Consider the following 19,780-nt stretch of genomic DNA (forward strand, 5'->3'; position numbering starts at 1 on the left):
TCACCCACAGGACTGCCGCATACTGGATGTTTTTCCCTTTTCACACCATTCTTTGTAAACCCTAGAAATGGTTGTGTGTGAAAATCCCAGTAACTGAGCAGAATGTGAAATACTTAGACCGGCCCGTCTGGCACCAACAACCATGCTATGCTTAAAATTGCTTAAATCACCTTTTCTTTCCCATTCTGACATTCAGTTTGGAGTTCAGGAGATTGTCTTGACCAGGACCACACTCCTAAATGCATTGAAGCAACTGCCATGTGATTGGTTGATTAGATAATTGCATTAATGAGAAATTGAACAGGCGTTTCTAATAATCATTCAGGTGAGTGTATATTGTATAATGTATAAAGTATAATTTTCTCATGTTGTTCTAAACCTGTATGACTGACTTTATGCTGCAGAAAAACACAAAAGTATTTGGGATTAATCACACAAAAATTATCATGAGGGTGAGTACATGACGACAGAATGCTAATTTTCTTTAAGATCAGGTTTTGTAAGACAACGGCCCCCTCTGCTCTCTCTATCAAAATACATTTTTTTTCTAAAGTCTGTTGATCCAAAATACAAGGAAACAAACACTATCATCATCTATTTCATGAAAGGAGAGCACATCAGTTTATCTACCAAGCTTTTGATCCTTTACATCCCTTGCAGTCCTTGAAGCCCCTTAACATATCCAAAGGATCATGGTCATGGACACAGAGAGGAGGAGGCACGTCCGGTAGGATCTTAACTCCAGCACCAATGCTGACCAGCAGAAAGAGAGGCTGAGTAAACTTGGCATGGAAAGTGTGGATGAGTTCAGCCTTGTCAAATGTAGTGTTGTAAAAGGACAGAGTTCCTGCTGCCCAGTCCAGATAGACCCCGACTCTCAAAGGTAAGCAGTCAGGAAGCCGCATCTCTACTCCTCCATGAAGAGCATTACATCTGGGCAAGGGGGTCCTCGCAAAAATGCCCCAGGATTTATTATTAAGTCCAATGCTAGAGGCTGCTAAACTTCCCTTCCTGCTTATGTCTTTATAGGCCATTCCTACAGTGGCCCACCTGCCAAACCACTCCAGCTGGAAGAAATGACGGCTGCTCAGACCTTCCCGACTCATGATTTGGTCTAGATCTTTAAAACTCTCGGGATGATGTGGAGGAGGTGCTAGGGTTCTGCTACGATACACGAGAGCCTCATCTTCCTCTGACACCTGCACACTTGAAGAAGCTGTGTTGGGATCCCAAGACAGCTGGCACACATCTAAAAATAAAATAAAGTGTCCTGATCGTACAAGTTAAAATACTAATATCAATTTTAAGAAGAAAACAGCAGACTAACATTGGCGTAGAGTTTCTATGTCCCGTTGCTCCTCTAGGCCATCCACTCTGATGATAAATATTAGTTAAACAGTCAAGTTTGAAGAGAGATTACATGACTCTTAGTTAATAAAAATACAACTATTCATGTTAGCTCAGATCCATTAAATAATATTAACAGATACAATACTTGTTTTTAATAATGTAAAGTTTTACCAGAAAAAAAAAAACCTTCCATTTTTCTTGACTCACATTATTTTCTCTAATCGGGTTGCTGGATCATCCAAAACAGATGTGAGCTGGTCAAATCCTGGGCCTTTAACAGGGTTGATGCTCAAGTCTATTTCCCGCATGTGTGACGGGTTGGAAGACAGAGCCCTCGCCAAACAAGCAGCTCCTGCTTCTGTGATGCTGCAGTGTGTCATCCTTCAGGAAAAAGGAGCTCATATTCACTTATTCCTACATCGTGCACTGATGAAATACACTACCGTGCAGACGTTTAAGAGTCAGGAGGGATTTTTACGTTGTTTAAAGAAGTTTCTTAACTTCAAAATCTGTATATATTTGATGGGTCATGCACTCTCTGTCTTGTTTGTGTGTGAAGCATGGCATTCAGATCCTGACATGGCCACTCACTTAGTTTCTGAATTAATCAATTATCTGAACAAATCGGTTGAATGAATGACTCAGTCATTAAGACGGTGACTTGCTACCTACCTAAATTGAATCTATTTATTTTTTAATATTCATAATTCTAAACAAAAAAATAATTTGTATTAGTTATAAACACTAATTATTAGATACAATAAGAAACCAATAAGTAAATTTGACATTAACATTGTAATAATATTGAGAATACTAGCATTGAATGATAAAGTCAAAACAAAATTTATTCAGACACCTTCAACATTTCTCACATTATCTATATAGTTTAGAAAATAGTAATAAAATATGAAAAAAACTCAAAGTAAAACTGTCAAATTCATCATGATAAAGTCAGATACCTTTAATAAAAAGCTATGTAACAAAATTTGGTCAGGCCAAAGTTTCAAATACAATTGTACAAATAAAAAATTTGGTCTTAAAGTTTTCTTATAAAATGTACGGGTAATCCACTGTGTGAAGAATCGTTTGGGTATAATATGTCACAGTTTATTTTATTTTGCTATCCTTGCTTACATAAATGAACTATAGTGTCCTGCACCCACTAGTAAAAAAAAAAATCTAAAATTGTATCTGGTGTCTGAATAATTTTTGGTTTGACAGTATCTGTACCCACTTTGATAAAGAAAATTGTTTCCCTTCTATTGTTTTATTTGATGATACTAACAATCTTATATGTGAAATATTTAAGATCAGTAAAACAATTTGAATGAAAACACAAAAACACACCTTTAGTTACTATCCTTTAATTACCATTTTCATCTTTTATGCTCAGACTCACCTGAGTATCTCCAGTTTACAGCCAGGGTTACTCAGCCCAGCAGAGAGCAGCTCCACAGAAGAATCTGTCAGGCCACACATGCTGAGATCCAGAGATTTAAGGCTGCAAGATTCAAGAGCTGAAGCCAGAGTTTCAAGAGAATTATCCTTTATTTGACTGAGGAAAGAAAGAGAACGACAAAAAAGACATTTCCATGTGAGGATATTACAGTGGTAGCTGTCTTTCTGAGCTGTAGAAATGTTCTGCTCACTTCCCATCCCTTCAATATGTAATAACAGAGATTCCTGGGATACTCACACTAAGGGCCGGGAGGTGCATTTCCATAATGACCGGCACAATCTATGAAGAGCAGCACAGCTGAGCAAAGGTTCAGATGAGAGCTGATTATCAGGTGTGTGTAATCTACCAACAGCACAGGCACAAAATGGGTTAAGACATGACATTTTTGAGGTTTAAATAATGGTGCAAAGGCTAATAAAGTGTTTACCACAAACCTTGGTAAATCACTTTGAATGACACACACTCACACAATATTTGGTGTTTAAAGCAGCTTTACAGGCTCAGAAATGCTACCCGTACCCCCAAAAGAAAGAGTGGAGGTTGGTGTGGCACTCTTGGTTGGGGTCTTCCAGAGGTAAGATGGATCTGTGGACTGTCATTCTCTCGAAGAAGAACTTGACTAAGATGCCCAGGCACCACAAGCATCAGGCCTGTAAGGGCAGACCCTCTGGAGAGGAGAGATACACACCTCAGCATACAGTGTTCCTCTTCAGTGCCCTCTGGGTGCTGCTCTGTTAACCCTGCCACCTCCGGGGCTTGATGTTCTCAGCTGCAGTCCATCAAAGGTATGGTACGAGATTGCTCATCCCCTCCAGTAAGGGTGCTAAAGTTGTCAGGTTGGTCACCCACTGCCGGTCATTTGCTACAGGGCACCAAAGTGACTATAGCCGATACTTCATTTTTTTAAAAACAGATAGGGGGTGGTTGCGTCTGATCATACCTCCTCATCTGTTGAACCGTGCTATCAAATAATTTTCATTCAAGATGCTAAGTATCGAACAGACTGTGTATCAGATCAGCTCCAAGGACTAGTTTGTCACAATAGTTCTCAAGGACGCATACTTCCACGTATTGCTCCTTCCTCAACAGAGAAAGTTCCTGAGGTTTGCTTTCGGTGACGAAGCATACCAATATCAGGTTCGTCCCTTCAGGCTATCACTTTCACCAAGTGTGTAGATGCTGCCTCGGCTCCTCTAACACTCCAGGGCATCCGCATACTGAATTACATTGACGACTGGATGATATTAATAGCAGGTGATTCAGCATCGAGATGTCGTCTTTTCTCAAATGAAAAGACTGGGATTGAGGCTGAATGCTTGTTCAAGAAAAGTGTGTTTTCTCCAGCTCAGAGAACCACTTATTTTGGCATTATCATGATGTCTGTCTCCTGCTCATATCGATTCCATGCTCACAGACATAAAGGGAGTGAAAGAAAGCCAATGAGAGTCTATGAGGTTTGATAGCAGCTGCATCAGTCATGATACATTTTGGCCGGCTGTACATGAGACCTTTGCAGTGGTGGCCCAGGACCAAACCCACTTTGCACGATCAAGGTCATGAGATGATGCCTACATGCCTTTAAGCCCTAAACACACTGCATGACTTTCGGCTGTACCAGACGCAAGAATAGCATCGTGAAAAAATCGTGGCCATTTCTGTGATCATCCAATTTATGATTCACTGAAATTCCAAATAAATATTACTGCTTAGTGCTTAAAATGCTGTGTATGGATTGATCTTAAAACAATCAAAAGCCAGACTTAATACCAGGTCAATGTTCAGTAGCCTCAAAATAGCAACTGAACACACCTCGTTTTCAGACCAGCACACAAATGGGTGCAAATGCACTAGCTATTTAAACAACGTGGCACAGGACGTGGAAATGACAACTGTGTCGAGCTAAATCCTCTCTTTAAAATATGTTGACAGTGATTAATAAACATAAATCGAATGATTTAGTATCATGCGTTATTTTTTTCTCATATTTCTTTTTTTTAAAACGAACAATGGAATCGGAATCAGATCTGGGAATCATTAGGCAGAAATGGAACCGGAATCAGAACCCAACCCTGGAGAGAGTATGATGGGACAGGGTCTGTCCTCTGTTTGTAGCCCAGTTCTGGTCGGCCCGAGTATGGTTCTCTAACCTTATATCCCTGCTCGATGGCTCTCCCTTGGAGATTCTGACCAGGGGAGATCTCCTCTCTGGGATGGGGGGCTCATCCTTTACCCCTGCCTGGAGTTATGGAAACTGCAGGTTGTGTAGCCTCCGGCCTCTCAACCTCGATTTTTGAGATCATACTCCAGTCTAGATCTCCCATCACAAGCAAACAATATGCTCTGAAGTGGAAGCTTTTCACTTCTTGATATGGAAAATGACCGAAAACCCAGTCAACTGCCAGTAAGCCCAACTTTATGACTTGGCGGTGGTGCTGAAAGGCCTGGGCCCTCTTTGAACCTACTGGAGTGCCAGATGAGTTCCTGACCTTAAAAACATTTTTTTCCCTTGCTGTTACCTCCCTAAAGAGAATCTTCAGGCACTCTCAGTCTCACCTTAATGCCTAGAGTTTGCCCTGGAATGGTTAGAGCCTTCCTCCACCCTAGACCTGGTTATGTCACTGAAGTGCCCGCTAACACACCAAGGCGCATAGTGCTGCAGGCCTTTTGTAGAAGCTAAATCTGCTCTGTCGAGTTTGAGCATTGGATGCTTATGTTCACAGAGGTGCCCTGTGGTGTAAGGCAAATCAGCTGTTTGTCATATTTGGTCCACCTAAGAAGGTCTCCCCATTGACCTTGGCAGGTGGGTGGTTGAGGGCATCTCATAGTCCTCTGGCCTCCAAGGCCTTTTTTTTTGGATGCTTCCTTGCAGGAAATTTGTACTGTGAGAGACTGGTCCTCTCTGAATTGTTTTGTTCATTTTTATAACCTGGACGTGGCTTCTACCTCAGGATCCCAAGTCCTCTCTTCATAGATGTACTCATCTATGAAACACTAGACAAGGACTCAGGGGTTAAAAAAAAAATCCTGAGCCTGACCTTTTTTCAAAGCATGCAATAGCCGCGTTTCCACTGTCGATCTTAAACCGGGCGTGCTATTGTGTGCCAGGGCCAGTCGCGTTTCCACTGTCACTTCCGGGGCTTGATCGTGCCTCGTCGGGGCTTCCTCGGGGCCAGCGGCCAGGGTTTTTTGGTCCGACGAAAACCTTGGGCCAAAGCGGGCCAGCTGGGGCTAGAGGAGTGGCACTACAATTCCCACTAGCCTTGTCCCTTCATCACAGTAATTGCGATCTTGTTAATTGCACTCCGGTGTCTTCACTTGTTAGTCATTATCCTCCCTATATTAACCAGTCCTTTTCTGTTTATCTGATTCCTTACTTTCCATCACCGGGTTTCCTTGTGTTCTTATTTTTCTAGTTCCTGTTCTTGATCCTGTTTGTTAATTTGTTTGTTTTGACTCTGATTTTGGATTGCCCAATAAATCTCACACTGCACTTGGATCTTCCGTCTCCTGTGTTCCCGTACATGACAGAAGGACTCCATCATGCCAAGATCCAGCAGTGTGGGATTTCCGGTGTGGAGCGGATGAGGAGATTTTCAAACCTAACCACTCTCCGTCAAAAGGGGAGTGAGCTGGGGTGCTTGGCATAAATGTTCTGGACAATGGCAGTGGGGATGGGGTATAATTACAGATGTGGTCATCTTCTGTGCCTCCCTGGTGGGCTTCTGTCTTGACTGCACAAATGTGGTGGTCCTCTGCGCCACCCTGGTGGGCTTCTGTCTTGACTGCACGGATGTGGTGGGCTTCTGTCTCAACCGCACGGTTGTGGTGGACTTCTGCGTCGCCCTGGTGGGTTTCTGACTCAACCGCATGCCTCCAATTCCACCTTGCTCCACCCTGGATTCCTGCCCTGTCGGTTCGGCCCTGGGCCACTGAACTTACTGTTCTCTTTCTGAACTTTCTGTTCCACAGCCAAATGCTGCACGCCGGGAAAACCAGCTCGGTGCCGGAGAATTTTAAGCCCTTAGGACTTGTTGGTATGGATCAATGGACAATTCTCACTCCCAAAGCATTCCAAAATAGCTAGAGTTCCCTGAGGGGGAACGTCTCGGTTTATGCATGGCACCATGGTGGCCTAAAAGGGAACAAGATGCTGTGTCTATCTGCCATAGTCCCTGCATCTCTGTAGGCTTTACTTTATCCTATAACATGCTAAAATGTACTGCTCCGGATGCACTTCTAAGCTTCCTGGTTGCTCACGTCACCCTGCTTGTAATGTTTTGCTTCTCCACTGGACTAATTCCACAAGTGCTTCAGAACATGGTCACGCAGGTGTTCCCAAAGTGTTCCCAGGCAGCATCTCATTCACTTAAGTGAACCATGGTTACTTATGTAACCTGAGACAGTTTGTTGTAAGGTTGCTTATCTTACCGTGGGAGAACTATCCGCAGTGTCTCTAGTTTGAAGCAAGGATCCGCCAGCAAAGAGAAAAGTTCCTGAAGTTTAAGATTCATTGGTGTTAATAAACTTAGTTCAAGCTCTCTCAGGTGTGAAGGGTTCCTTTTAAAAGCAGAGAATAATGCTGATAATGTTTCCTGCTCTACAGAATGGATTTCCAACCTGTAAAGTGAGTTACGAGAGTTAATGCAAACTTTTCTCTGTAGATTTGATATCATTCTTGTTTAAGTGTGAGCCCAAAGCACATTTAAGAGGTCACGAACTAAGAAATTACTTCTCTTATCTTTTTACAAGTACAACAGGTCAATGTGCTTTATTAAAAAGTTTCAAATTTCAACATTTTCTTTTTCGTTCAGAAACAGCTTTTGTTAAAACCAAGCGAAAATGGCATGTTTTAGATTTTGCCAAAACATGAGGTCATAATGTGATGAAAGACCTCCTCTGCAGAAGAAAATCAATGCCTATGCAACATCTGCTTTGGGTTTGGTTTTTGAAAAAATAGCCCTCATGTTCCCATTGTTCTTCGTGTATTAATGTATGTACCTGCTGTCGGTGAGTCTATTCTGTTCATGCTACATAAAGTCTGTTCAAGTATAGTCTTTTGTTTGGATTATGTTTGGATCACTTTGTAAATAAACTGCACATGGGTTCTTCAACTTGCAGTTCAGTGGACTACTCATTAAAGCCTATTTCTACATTATTGCCTCTTGAGCTGCACCCACTGACTCACAAGATGCTAGAGAGATACAAACACAGGAATATGCCATCAACATAAAAGACGTTGCAATGCTGATTCTGACTATATTGGATCCAATATAAGAGTAAATGTGTTTTTACCACTATAGCATTGTCTGTTCCAAATCATTTAATACATACTGTGTATTTATAAGTTTTTAACCCAAATTACCCATGCTGTTTTGAGAGTATGTCACAGCATTATCCATTTACTATTTTAAAATGTGAAAATGTTAACCAATAATAGCAGTGGCCATTTACATCTAAGTCCTGAAAGGCGTCTTGCATTATAAAAACACACTGTTCTGCAAAAATAGTCAAAAAACTTTAAAAAATCAAGCCAAAATCTTTCAAGCAAAAAATACAGTTCATGACCTCTTAAACTCATACCAGTTTATCTACATTTGCTATTATTTACCTCAGAACTGATACTTTGAAGTTCGGGTGCCTGAATGCCTTCGACAGAATCTGTAAATCCTGATCATCATCTCTCAGAAGGTATCTTCTCAAGTCCAGCTCTTGCAGACAACAAGAACTGCTACAGAGAGCTGAGGTCAATTTCTGACAACCCTCTAAGCTTTCCATTACTTGTAAACTGGGGAGCACAAAACAATATTACTGAATGAAATTACCTTAATACTATCATGCACCAAGGTAATTCTATTTGAGACATAAAAGAAGGAGAAATTTAATACTTAGAATTAGTGATTTGTTCCAATAAATAATAATTAATAATAATCACTAATAAAAATAAGGTAATCATATTTTTTTTACTTACCTGAGTTTCTCGAGATGACAATCTGGGTTCATTAAGATTTGAGAGATGCTCTCCACTGCCCTGTCACTCAGGCTGAATGACTCCAGCAGCTTCAGCTCTCTCAGATGTGTTGGGTTCAGTAAGATCCCAGAGAACAAAGGATCAGCATCTTTAGGATAACTATAATATGGTGTCCTAAAGAGAATATTGTAAAGAAAGATGATACAGGTACTCTATTTTAAGCATTTAAGAGATGAATGTATGTGAAATATCATCTGGATATGATTTTAACAGGAATTATCTGAAATGAGATGCATTTATGGTTTTATTTTTTGATACTGTCCAATAGATTTAAGACTGCCTTTGTGTGAAGATCCACTTTGTTGTTTTCAATAAGGGACAAACAAATATTTATATTAAGCAATGCATAATTAGCTTAGCAACTAATCACAGTTACAATTTTGATCTATTCTGCATTTGTGTGCATTATGTTACCAAATGCGTTCTGATTGTTATTCATAATGATTCATTCTCATGATTTGCTGCAAAGGACACAATAGAGATCATTCAGTAATAGGTTAGATTAGGGAACACTATTCACTGTTAACTAGTTGCTCATTAGCATGCATATTACTAGCATATTGGCAATATATAAAGCACATATTATTGCCTTATTCTGCATGACCATATTCTAGATCACTTAAAGGGGTCCTTGATTATGATTTCACCTTTTTAACATTAGTTGTGTAATATTGCCCTCCTAAACAAACAACATCTGAAAAGTTGCAATGCTTAAAGTTCAAGTCATTGGGACATATTGTCTTTTAAAGAATCCGCTTTTTAAGGCCAACAACAAACAGTTGGTAGGAACTACAACAAGCTACTTCCTGGGTTTGTGACATCACTACCCCTGAAATTGACACAAACCCTCAGGAACACGTGACAGAGGGGGTGGGGCCATGGTGGGCTGCTTTAGAGAAGAGGAAGTGATTATGTACTGTCGGTCGGTCAGTACAAGGTTCAGCAAAAGAAACGTAGGAATGTCCATGTTGTCGCCCAAAACTCAGATGAAGAAAGTGACACAGGGTTGGCCAATTTAGAAATCTACAGTCTGAAAAGTGGCTTAAAACAAGCAATCTGGCTTACACCTCAAGTGAATGGACAGAAAATCAGAATGGAACTGGACACAGGCTCCGCTGTATCAGTAATGTCACAGTACAACTTTGAAAAATATTTCAAAACGACTAAATTAAAGCCATCGCCTGTTAAACTGAAAACATATTCTGGTGAGCCCATAATCCCTCTAGGGGTGATGCCCGTGACTGTGAAGTACAATGATCAACAGAGTGAATTAGATCTGTACATAGTACGAACAGAGGGACCAACACTTTGGGGACGTGACTGGTTGAGGAAGTTGCAGCTGGACTGGAAATCCATAAAAAGTCTGCAAATCACAGTTCCTACATCGATGTGCACTCAATTGAAACTGGAAAAAGTGCTGGATGTGCTGTGTAGCTGTGTTTCAGTCTGGTATAGGAACTCTGAACTCATATAAAAAGGAAAGATAACCCTGAAAGAGAATGCAGTTCCCAAGTTTCACAAGGCGTGGCCTGTTCCCTATTCTATTCACCAGAAAGTGGAAAATGAGCTGGATCAGTTGGAAGCTGAAGGAATACTTTCAAAGGTTGACTGGAGTTGTCATTATAAAGTCTGTCGGCATGTCCCTATAATTCAAGTAATAAAAGTAAAGAATACCTGTGTATGAGTTTTTTTTTTTACATTCATCACACAATTTGTTCAGGTTTCATTTGCTGTTGTATGAACTTACCTGAGTATCTCCACTTTGCAATTAGGGTTTCTCATACCAACGGATAATAGACCCAATTTTAAATAATTAAGAGCCTTTTTCTCAATGTCAATCTCTCTGATACGATTGGCTGGTGATCTCAGAGTTGACACGATCAGTTCCCAGCTCCGATTCGTGACCCTATCCAGTCTAAGACGGAAAGAAAGTAAATTGCTAAATATGTCGTTTCATGTTATTTAGTGCACTCACTGAACATCCTGGATTTTCATTTGTCAATATTACACAAGTATTTCAAAATCACACAGTAATAAAATTATTCAGATTTTTGTTTGTTTATGTTGCACTGACTGATAAGAAAATCATCTAGAAGTTACATATAGTACAGACCAAAAGTTTTGGACACACCTTCTCATTCAAAGAGTTTTCTTTATGTTCATGACTATGTAAATTGTCGAGTCACACTGAAGGCATCAAGGGCTATTTGACCAAGAAGGAGAGTGATGGGGTGCTGCGCCAGATGACTTGTCCTCCACAGTCACCGGACCTGAACCCAATCCAGATGGTTTAGGGGTGAGCTGGACCACAGACAGAAGGAAAAAGGACCAACAAGTGCTAAGCATCTCTCGGGGAACTCCTTCAAGACTGTTGAAGACCATTTCAGGTGACTACCTCTTGAAGCTCATCAAGAGAAAGCCAAGAGTGTGCAAAGCAGTAATCAAAGCAAAAGCTGGCTACTTTGAAGAACCTAGAATATGACATATTTTCAGTTGTTTCACACTTTTTTGTTATGAATATAATTCCACATGTGTTAATTCATAGTTTTGATGCCTTCAGTGTGACTCTACAATTTTCATAGTCATGAAAATAAAGAAAACTCTTTGAATGAGAAGGTGTGTCCAAACTTTTGGTCTGTACTGTATATACGGAATATACAATACAGAATATATATATATATATATATATACACACACACACAAACATTCATACATCTCTCTGTGCTTACCTGAGGACTCTGGAGATCTTGATGACGGGCAGCAGTCTCATAATGGCTTCATCTACATTAGCATATTTACTGACATCGAATATCAGTGATGTATCCTCAGAGGTCAGCAGAGTAGTCGCGATATTTGACCACTCCGAAGGAGTAATGTGCACATCCTCATCTATTTGAAATTTAATTGGGCCATGATTGCTATCCACAGGCAGGGCTACGTCAAGTTCATCCAAACAGCGAGAGAGGTTAACACATATCTCAAATAATGGATTTGCCTTGACTTTCTGTAAAATATTTTGGACTACTTCCTCTTTCCTTACATTAAGAGATGTATTTTGGAAAAAGCAGGACAGGAGCTTGTTGCTTGGACCTGCAGAGATGCCCAAGAGAAAGAGAAGAAATATGTCTAGTTGGCCAGTTTTGCTCCTCAATGCTCTGTCCACTGCCCTTCTGTGTAGATCAATTGGTACTTCTGTAGGACAGAGCAACTTTTGTGCTTTCTCTGCAAGTGTAAAAAACATTACATTTCCCTTGGTGGGTTCATAATGCACAGCAACATACAATGCTGCCAGGAACTCTTGGACGCTGGGATGCGTGAAGCGGTACATCTTCCCTAAACCCATCATGTTCTGACTTCTGAAGAACATGGGCCAGTCTTCAGAGAGTTTGACAGGAAGATGAGGATCAGTATTGGTTTCTCTCTGGTCCTTTTCCATAAAGGTCGATGTGTCCTTTTCAAGCATGTGCCAAGCCAGCTTACCCAACTTCAGGATCTCCTCAGTGCCTGATTTAGAAGACTTTTCCACATGTCTCTTCATTTGAATCAGAAGAAAATGTGTGAAAATCTCAGTCAGTGTGAGAGGAGGATTTGTGTTGTAACTATTACTGAAAAGCTCTTCCAAAACAGTGGAAGCCATCTGACAGAATAATGGCAAGGAGCGCATGATGTACAGGGATCTGGATGATTTCACGTGAACAGTGGCTCTCACTGCAATGGTTCGGTCATACAATTCACTTCTGATATGCTCTTCCCACTGTAAGTCATCAAACCCATGAAGTTCAACCACCTTCTGTATATGTTCTGGAGGAATTAGACCTGCATATTTTAGCCTTGAAGTGACCAGGATCTGGGCAGAGGGAAGAAGGTTCCCTTTGAGAAGATTCACCAGTATGCAGCCTACAGAAACTGGTGTCACTGAGTCGATGCATGTCTTGGTGCACTTAAAATTAAGAGGAAATCTAAATTCACCTAGTCCATCCAAAATAAAGAGAATCTGAGACCGTTCAAGGGTCTCTGGGTTGAGTAACTTTGGAAAGATCAGATCCAACAGCTCTATCAGGCTGAGTTTTTTGTCATGTAGTATGTTCAGCTCACACAAGTGAAGAGGAAACACAAAATCAATGTGCTGGTGTGTTGTGCCATGTGCCCAGTCTAAAACAAACTTCGTCACAGCTGTTGACTTCCCAGATCCAGATATTCCTCTCATCATAATGCTGCGGATATGGTCTGTAGAAGAATGAGGCTTCAGGAGATCATCATAATTAATGACATTTTCATCTTTAATGTCCTCATTGTAGGGTCTTTCCAGCTCACGCATCTCATGGGCCATCAGGCCATCCAAATGTGTCCTGTTTGACACATACATCTTCAGTGGAATGTCATTTGGAGCATTTAGAGTGTCTTCATATCGCTTTTTTAAGCTTTCTTGCATAAAAGACTTCAAAGTTTGGATCTCCTCTTTAGAAGTTTCTTCATCAGTAAGTAAAGAACTGGAAATATGTCAGAAATGTGTTCAGTGAGATCGTATACAAAATAACAATAAAACAAACTGTATACATTATTCTACCGAACGTTCTCATTCAACATTTTTATCATGTGGATTATCAAAAAACAGCTTTATGTTCTATAAAAAACTCTTTCTGATATCCACATGATAAACATATCCCTTGCTACAGTTTCTGAGTAACTTTAGACCCATTTCCAACCTTCCCTTTCTTTCTAAAATGTTAGAAAATGTGTTCGGCTCGGTGTTCATCTTCAGTTCTCTCTTCACAGCAGTTCAGTCAGTGTACTGATTGAGTGCATGAATTACTCCGGGTTATTGGTTTGTTTGAACTCAGAGGGAGTGTCAGCCACATTAAGAAAGTGAACAGCTTAAGGCCCTGTCCACACGGAGAAGGAGTTTACCCCAATCCGATCTTTTTTTTCCTCGTCTCAAGAAATATCCGCGTCCACACGAAACCACAAAATGATGTAGTATACATGCCAGACCAGTGTGTGGCGCTGTAATTCTGACACAGAGATACACTAAAAACAGAGAAGAAGACTTGGACTATGCTCATAAACCTTGCGCGTGGTACACAATCGAACATGGAATAATACATTTATTAATCAGTGTTAATGTTAGTTAATAAAAAGACAATCGTTCAGTGTTTGTTCATGTTTTTGTTGCTGTTACGTGACGTAGAGGTGTCTGACTAGGGGGGAAACGTGAGCTGATGACGTCATCGTTTCTAAAAATATACGGATTAGCCGTCCAGACGAAAACGCAAAGACGGCGTTTTCAAATTTATCCACTTTGGGACCCGGTTTCAAAAAATAGCGGTTTCACCTTACGAAAACGCCGGATGCGTGTGGACGAAACGCCTATCCGATAAAAAATTTGTGCGTATTCACAGAAACGCGTCTCCGTGTGGACGGGGCCTAAGTCATTTGTGGATTAATGCATATTAGAGATGCGAACCGTTTAAAACGATTCAGTTCGATTTGGTGAACTGAATGATTAGTTTGCGAACCGGATATCCAGACTGCTTTGTTTTGAACTCTCTCTCACAACAGACACGGAAGAGAGGACAATGCTGAATAAAGTCGTAGTTTTTTCGCTATTTTTGGACCAAAATGTATTTTCGATGCTTCAAAAAATTCTAACTGACCATCTGATGTCACATGGACTACTTTGATGATGTTTTTCTTACCTTTCTGGACATGGACAGTAAACCGTACACACAGTTTCAATGGAGGGACTGAGAGCCCCCCCGTCTAAATCTAAAATATCTTAAACTGTGTCCCGAAGATAAAAGGAGGTCTTACAGGTTTGAAACAACATGAGGGTAAGTTATTAATTACATAATTTTGCTATCTGGGTGAACTAACCCTTTAACATCATATCTTTCAGACAGGCAGCAATTTAAAAGCACTGCTCTGTCACCATGTCATGTGGTGTACCTCAAGGTTCTGTTCTTGGGTCAACTTCTTTTTCTAATCTATATACTTCCCAATTCTGTTTTCCTCTTCCTTCCATTAAAGCCCTTAATCGTTTGCAATTAGTTCAAAATGCTGCATCTTGTATTGCATTCAGTTCAAAATACTTGTCCTAGTTTCTGAGGTGATACATTTTCTGAGCAATGTTGTTTGGGGACTTTCACATTGAGGATGGGTAACAAATTTCTGCCTGGATAATTTAGATCACTCGTGGGCCCTGTCTCTCACTGGATTGTCTCACTTGGTTGCCTGTTGATGGCAACATTGCTCAAAAAATGTTGCCCTCTGTATCTTCAGCTTACAGACTGAGTTATGAGAATTTGCCTGAAATACCCAAATACCTTTTGGTGGTACAGCGTTCAGCATTTCAGCTCCTAGGCTTTGGAATAACACCCCAACACCTCTGTGCGGTCTCCTTTAAAGGGTTAATCCATCCAAAAATGAAAACTTTGTCATTAATCACTCACCCCCATGTCGTTCCATACCCATAAAAGCTTTGATCGTCTTCGGAACACAATTTAAGATATTTTGGATGAAAACAGGGAGGTTTGAGACTATCCGTAACGTTACGAAGCGATGATAGTACTCAGTTCAAAAAGAAAACAAAAGTAACGGATTTATTCAACAATTCCAAAAATAACAACTTTGAATAAAGTCATTCTTTTTTTATTTTCTTTTTTAATGTACAAAATGAGTACAAAAAGTTCTCTCGTCACTTCATAACATTACGGTTGAATCGCTGATGGCAGATGGACTACTCTGATGATGCTTTTCATACTTTCCTGGACCTTGACAGTGTTACTTACTTGGCAGTCTATGGGACAGTATGAAGCCTACCGGGTTTTATCCAAAATATCTTAAATTGTGTTCCGAAGATGAACAAAGCTTTTACAGGTTTGAAACGACATGGGAATAAGTGAATGATGTAAAAAAAATCATTTTTGGGAGGAGTAACCCTTTAAGACCTTATGACTGAACTGAAAAGCATTCACAATATGTTTTGCTAACTGATTGTCTCCATTCATTGTCACACATTGACTTAATTTGTGTACTTGTCTCTTGTCGTGATGTGTTGTCATGTGACGCATAGCAGCCAAAATAGCACTGATGTTTTATTTATTTTTCTTTCTTATTCTAAACATTCCCAAATGTATTAACTTTATCATGAAATAAGATTCTCACCTTCAACTAGATTATGCTAGTTGATAGTGGGCGATGGTCAAAGTAGCCTAATAATGTAGTCTATTAAATATAAATAAAAACCTCTCCTTAAAGGATTAGTTAACATGAAAATGAAATTCATCCATGTTTGACTCACCCTCCGCATCCTAGGTGTTAACGCTCCGACTACGTTAACGTTCGGCATTTTTGAATTTTTGAACTAACGTTAGATAGCAAAGCTGTGCGCATAGGATTGTGGGTGATTTGAGAGGGCGAAGAGCGTGAAGGATACACATATGCATCCTTTCCTGTGTATGGGATATTCTTCGAACGAAGGACTCAGTCCTAGGTTGAAAATTCAGAGGATCTTCGACATTGGAACAGTCCTTCGACGGATGTCGATGACGTAGCATCCTCGAAATACTGGCTTCCTAGGATCCTTCCTTGACATTGAGAAACACCTAGTGAGTGAAGAAAACGCTTGCAATTTAGCGATGACTCATCTGAATGCCTCTGATTGGTCATTGCATTCATAATGCTTAATGCGCAGAGCTGTAAAACGAGTCTGTATCTGGCTCAGCACCAGCCAGCGAACGCAGATTTTAATTTTAGAAGTTGATATGAAGCACTGAACGATTTAATCATGCTAGTGTGATTGTATTAAATATAGAAAATATTATTCGCCTATTTTTTTTTGTCTTTTAGAAGCTGCATTCAAAATCCACTTGTCTTAAAAATCTGAGGGGGCACAGGCCTCTGTGAGCTTCTAGTATGTTAAATGATCAATGCCTGAATATCTTTATTTGTGTAATTTCCTTATATTGTGTAATATTATGTAAGACTTACCACAACTCTATGGACTGATTATTCATTTTTGTTTGGTCCTCAAGAATGTTATCTTTTAGTTTTGATGCCACAGTCAGCGCTATAAACACAAAACACAGAATTTATTTAAATACACAGTTCTCATGGGCTCTTTAAAGTAGCTAAACTACACGTCACTAATAACCTACCTGACAGGTCCTGAGAAAACAACTGTGACACTTAAGCAACAAATATTAGGCCTAATCTATACCGCATGTGTTAGCCTATTATTCGGAATACAATTTTAGCATTAAAACAATGAGAGCACAAAACATGTAAACCTAATCTGCCTCGGTTAAACCCAAATCTTAATTTTATATAGCTAACGATAGCTAATAGCTTATAGCGATCTGAGCCGTGTTCACGCTCTTACTTTCACTTTTTCCTAGTTTTTTACATATTCTCTGTAAACCTAAACCAAAACATCAAAACCACCGTGGTATCAGAATGTATTCGCGCAGATATGTGATGATATCTTGATTGTTTTTGACTGCGGTCAGCGAGTCCCTCTCTCTCTCTCTCTCTCTCTCAAGTATCGCCTGTGAAAGAGGCGTGACTACCGAGAAACACATGGAAAAGAAAACAGGTCGGTCCATTCACATGCAACCCGGTGTTGTGTAATATTCCAAACTGTTCCCGTGGGTGGAGTTTACATGAATATTCATTAGTCCCCTTATTGTGGGTGTGTCCTTGAAACAACGTGCAAACGAATGGAACTAAAAATATCAGTGCACGCTTGTCAAATCTCTATTTGTTTTAATGGATTATTTTGAACAGGTAACAAAGTGTCAGTGTTAAGCATTAATTAGCATTAACTGCAACAGTGCCAAAACAATGGATAGTTTGTGTTATATGATGCCTTTCATGTTTTGCTCAGAGATGTATAAAGTACTAGAGACCCATACTTGAGTAAAAGTACAAGTGCTCTATCAAAAAAGTGACTTGAGTAGAAGTTGAAGTGCTCTTTAAGCACCACACTTAAGTAGAAGTACTAAAGTATTCAACATTTTTTGTACTTAAGTATTGCAAATAGTCTATTTTAAAATTTACTACTCAAGTACTGAAAGTAAAAGTAGAAGTATTGTGTTATGTAGTTATTAAAGAAAGTAGTCAAAAGTTTGAACATATTGTTTTTACTATTTCAAATGATTAACCTAAAAGACAATCACAATTCCTTTGACTTTAACTTTTTGTATACAAAAAAGCAGATTAAAGGGTTATTTCGCCCAATTTGCAAAATTATGTCATTAATAACTCACCCTTATGCTGTTCCAAACCAGTAAGACCTCGGTTTATCTTTGGAACACAGTTTAAGATATTTTAGATTTAGTCCGAGAGCTCTCAGTGCCTCCATTGAAGCTGTGTTTATGGTAATACTGTCCATGTCCAGAAAGGTAAGAAAAACATCTTCAAAGTAGTCCATGTGACATCAGAGGGTCAGTTAAATATAAAAAATAGCAAAAACTATGACTTTATTAAGCATTGTCTTCTCTGTTTCTGTTGTTAGACAGTTCAAAACAAAGCAGTTTGTGATATCCGTTTCATGAACGAATCATTAGATGTAACCGGATCTTTTTGAAACAGTTCACCAAATAGAACTGAATCGTTTTAAACGGTTCGCGTCTCCAATACGCATTAATCCACAAATGACTTAAGCTGTTAACTTTTTTAATGTGGCTGACACTCCCTCTGAGTTAAAACAAGCCAATATCCAGGAGTAATTCATTTACTCAAACAGTAGACTGACTGAACTGATGTGAAGAGAAAACTGAAGATGAACACCGAGCCGAGCCAGATAATGAACAAAAGACTGACTCGTTCACGAGTCAAGAACCGTTTACGAATTCGTGTCCGATTCGAGAACCGAGGAGCTGATGATACTTCGCATGTGTGATTCAGCGTGAAGCAAACCGACACACAGTGCTGGACCGAACTGATTCTTTTGGTGATTGATTCTGAACTGATATTTGCTAATGTTATGAGCGCGGGTAAACCGAAGGCTTGCAATCATCGCCAATGACGTCATTGAGCGCAAAAGAACCGGTGAACTGTTTTCTTCAACCGGTTTATTGGATCGAACTGTCAGAAAGAACTACTGGTGATCCGGTTCTTCACTCATGAACGAGTCATTATCTGGCTCGGCTCGGTGTTCATCTCTCTCTTCACAGCAGTTCAGTCAGCATGCGCAGTCTTCTTAATCGCTTGATTCGCTCAATGATGTGCCAGCTTCATCAAACCTGCCATCTACAGTTCTGGCAGTGGTTTGTAATGGAATGATTCGTAACATTATTATAATTGTAACGAGTAACGATGCAGCACATAAAAAAATAACGGAGTAAAATATTAAACTCATCGAAAATATGTACTGAAGTAAAAGTGGAAGTAGGAGAAAAAAATAATTCTCTAGTAAAGTACAGATACCGCCTTTTAGTACTTAAGTACAGTAGTGAAGTAGTTCTACTTCGTTACTATACATCTCTGGTTTTGCTTGATTAATTGATTACAGGCACACAGAATAACAATCAATAAGCTAATTTAACCTAGGCTAATCTAGTATCTAGGATAATATAGTTTTTACTGTTTGGTGTATTTCGCTTTTTTATATATTTCATTTGTGGGGCTCGATTTTAAATAGTTTGCTTTGATTATAGACTACCTAGTTGTCATTGGAGAGAGTACAATTGACTAGTACAATTTGTATACAAAGCCTGAAACAAACCACTACAAACTTATCTTTGTCTTAATAAAATCGGTGTGAGAATCCTGTGTCATGCTTTCTTTAATCTTTTTTGTTTTATGACCAGGTTTTACCAGCCTACACAGCCCTATCAGTGTATTTATTATCATAAATGCACATTTACTTCTGTCACATATTTTATCCTATTACTAAGATTTTAAAGTATCTTCTACAGTCCCTGGAGTGACTTCCTGTTTGT

The 19,780-nt window shown here is 39.7% G+C and overlaps 1 protein-coding gene across 1 annotated transcript; it reads right to left on the reverse strand.

Moving 5' to 3' along the window:
- Positions 1-419: 419 nt before the first annotated feature.
- LOC113119162 (NLR family CARD domain-containing protein 3-like) lies at positions 420-17,438 on the reverse strand. Its single transcript, XM_026288409.1, has 12 exons — positions 16,994-17,438; positions 16,827-16,905; positions 11,567-13,327; positions 10,585-10,752; positions 8,778-8,951; positions 8,418-8,594; positions 7,238-7,426; positions 3,047-3,151; positions 2,750-2,905; positions 1,558-1,731; positions 1,328-1,374; positions 420-1,249 (listed from the first exon to the last, which is right to left on the reverse strand). The coding sequence occupies exons 2-12, from the start codon at positions 16,850-16,852 to the stop codon at positions 627-629; spliced, it is 3,600 nt and encodes a 1,199-aa protein (XP_026144194.1). The 5' UTR covers positions 16,853-16,905; positions 16,994-17,438; the 3' UTR covers positions 420-626.
- Positions 17,439-19,780: the final 2,342 nt, after the last annotated feature.

The sequence above is a fragment of the Carassius auratus genome, chromosome 19, assembly GCF_003368295.1.
Source record: "Carassius auratus strain Wakin chromosome 19, ASM336829v1, whole genome shotgun sequence".
Taxonomy (NCBI): domain Eukaryota; kingdom Metazoa; phylum Chordata; class Actinopteri; order Cypriniformes; family Cyprinidae; genus Carassius; species Carassius auratus.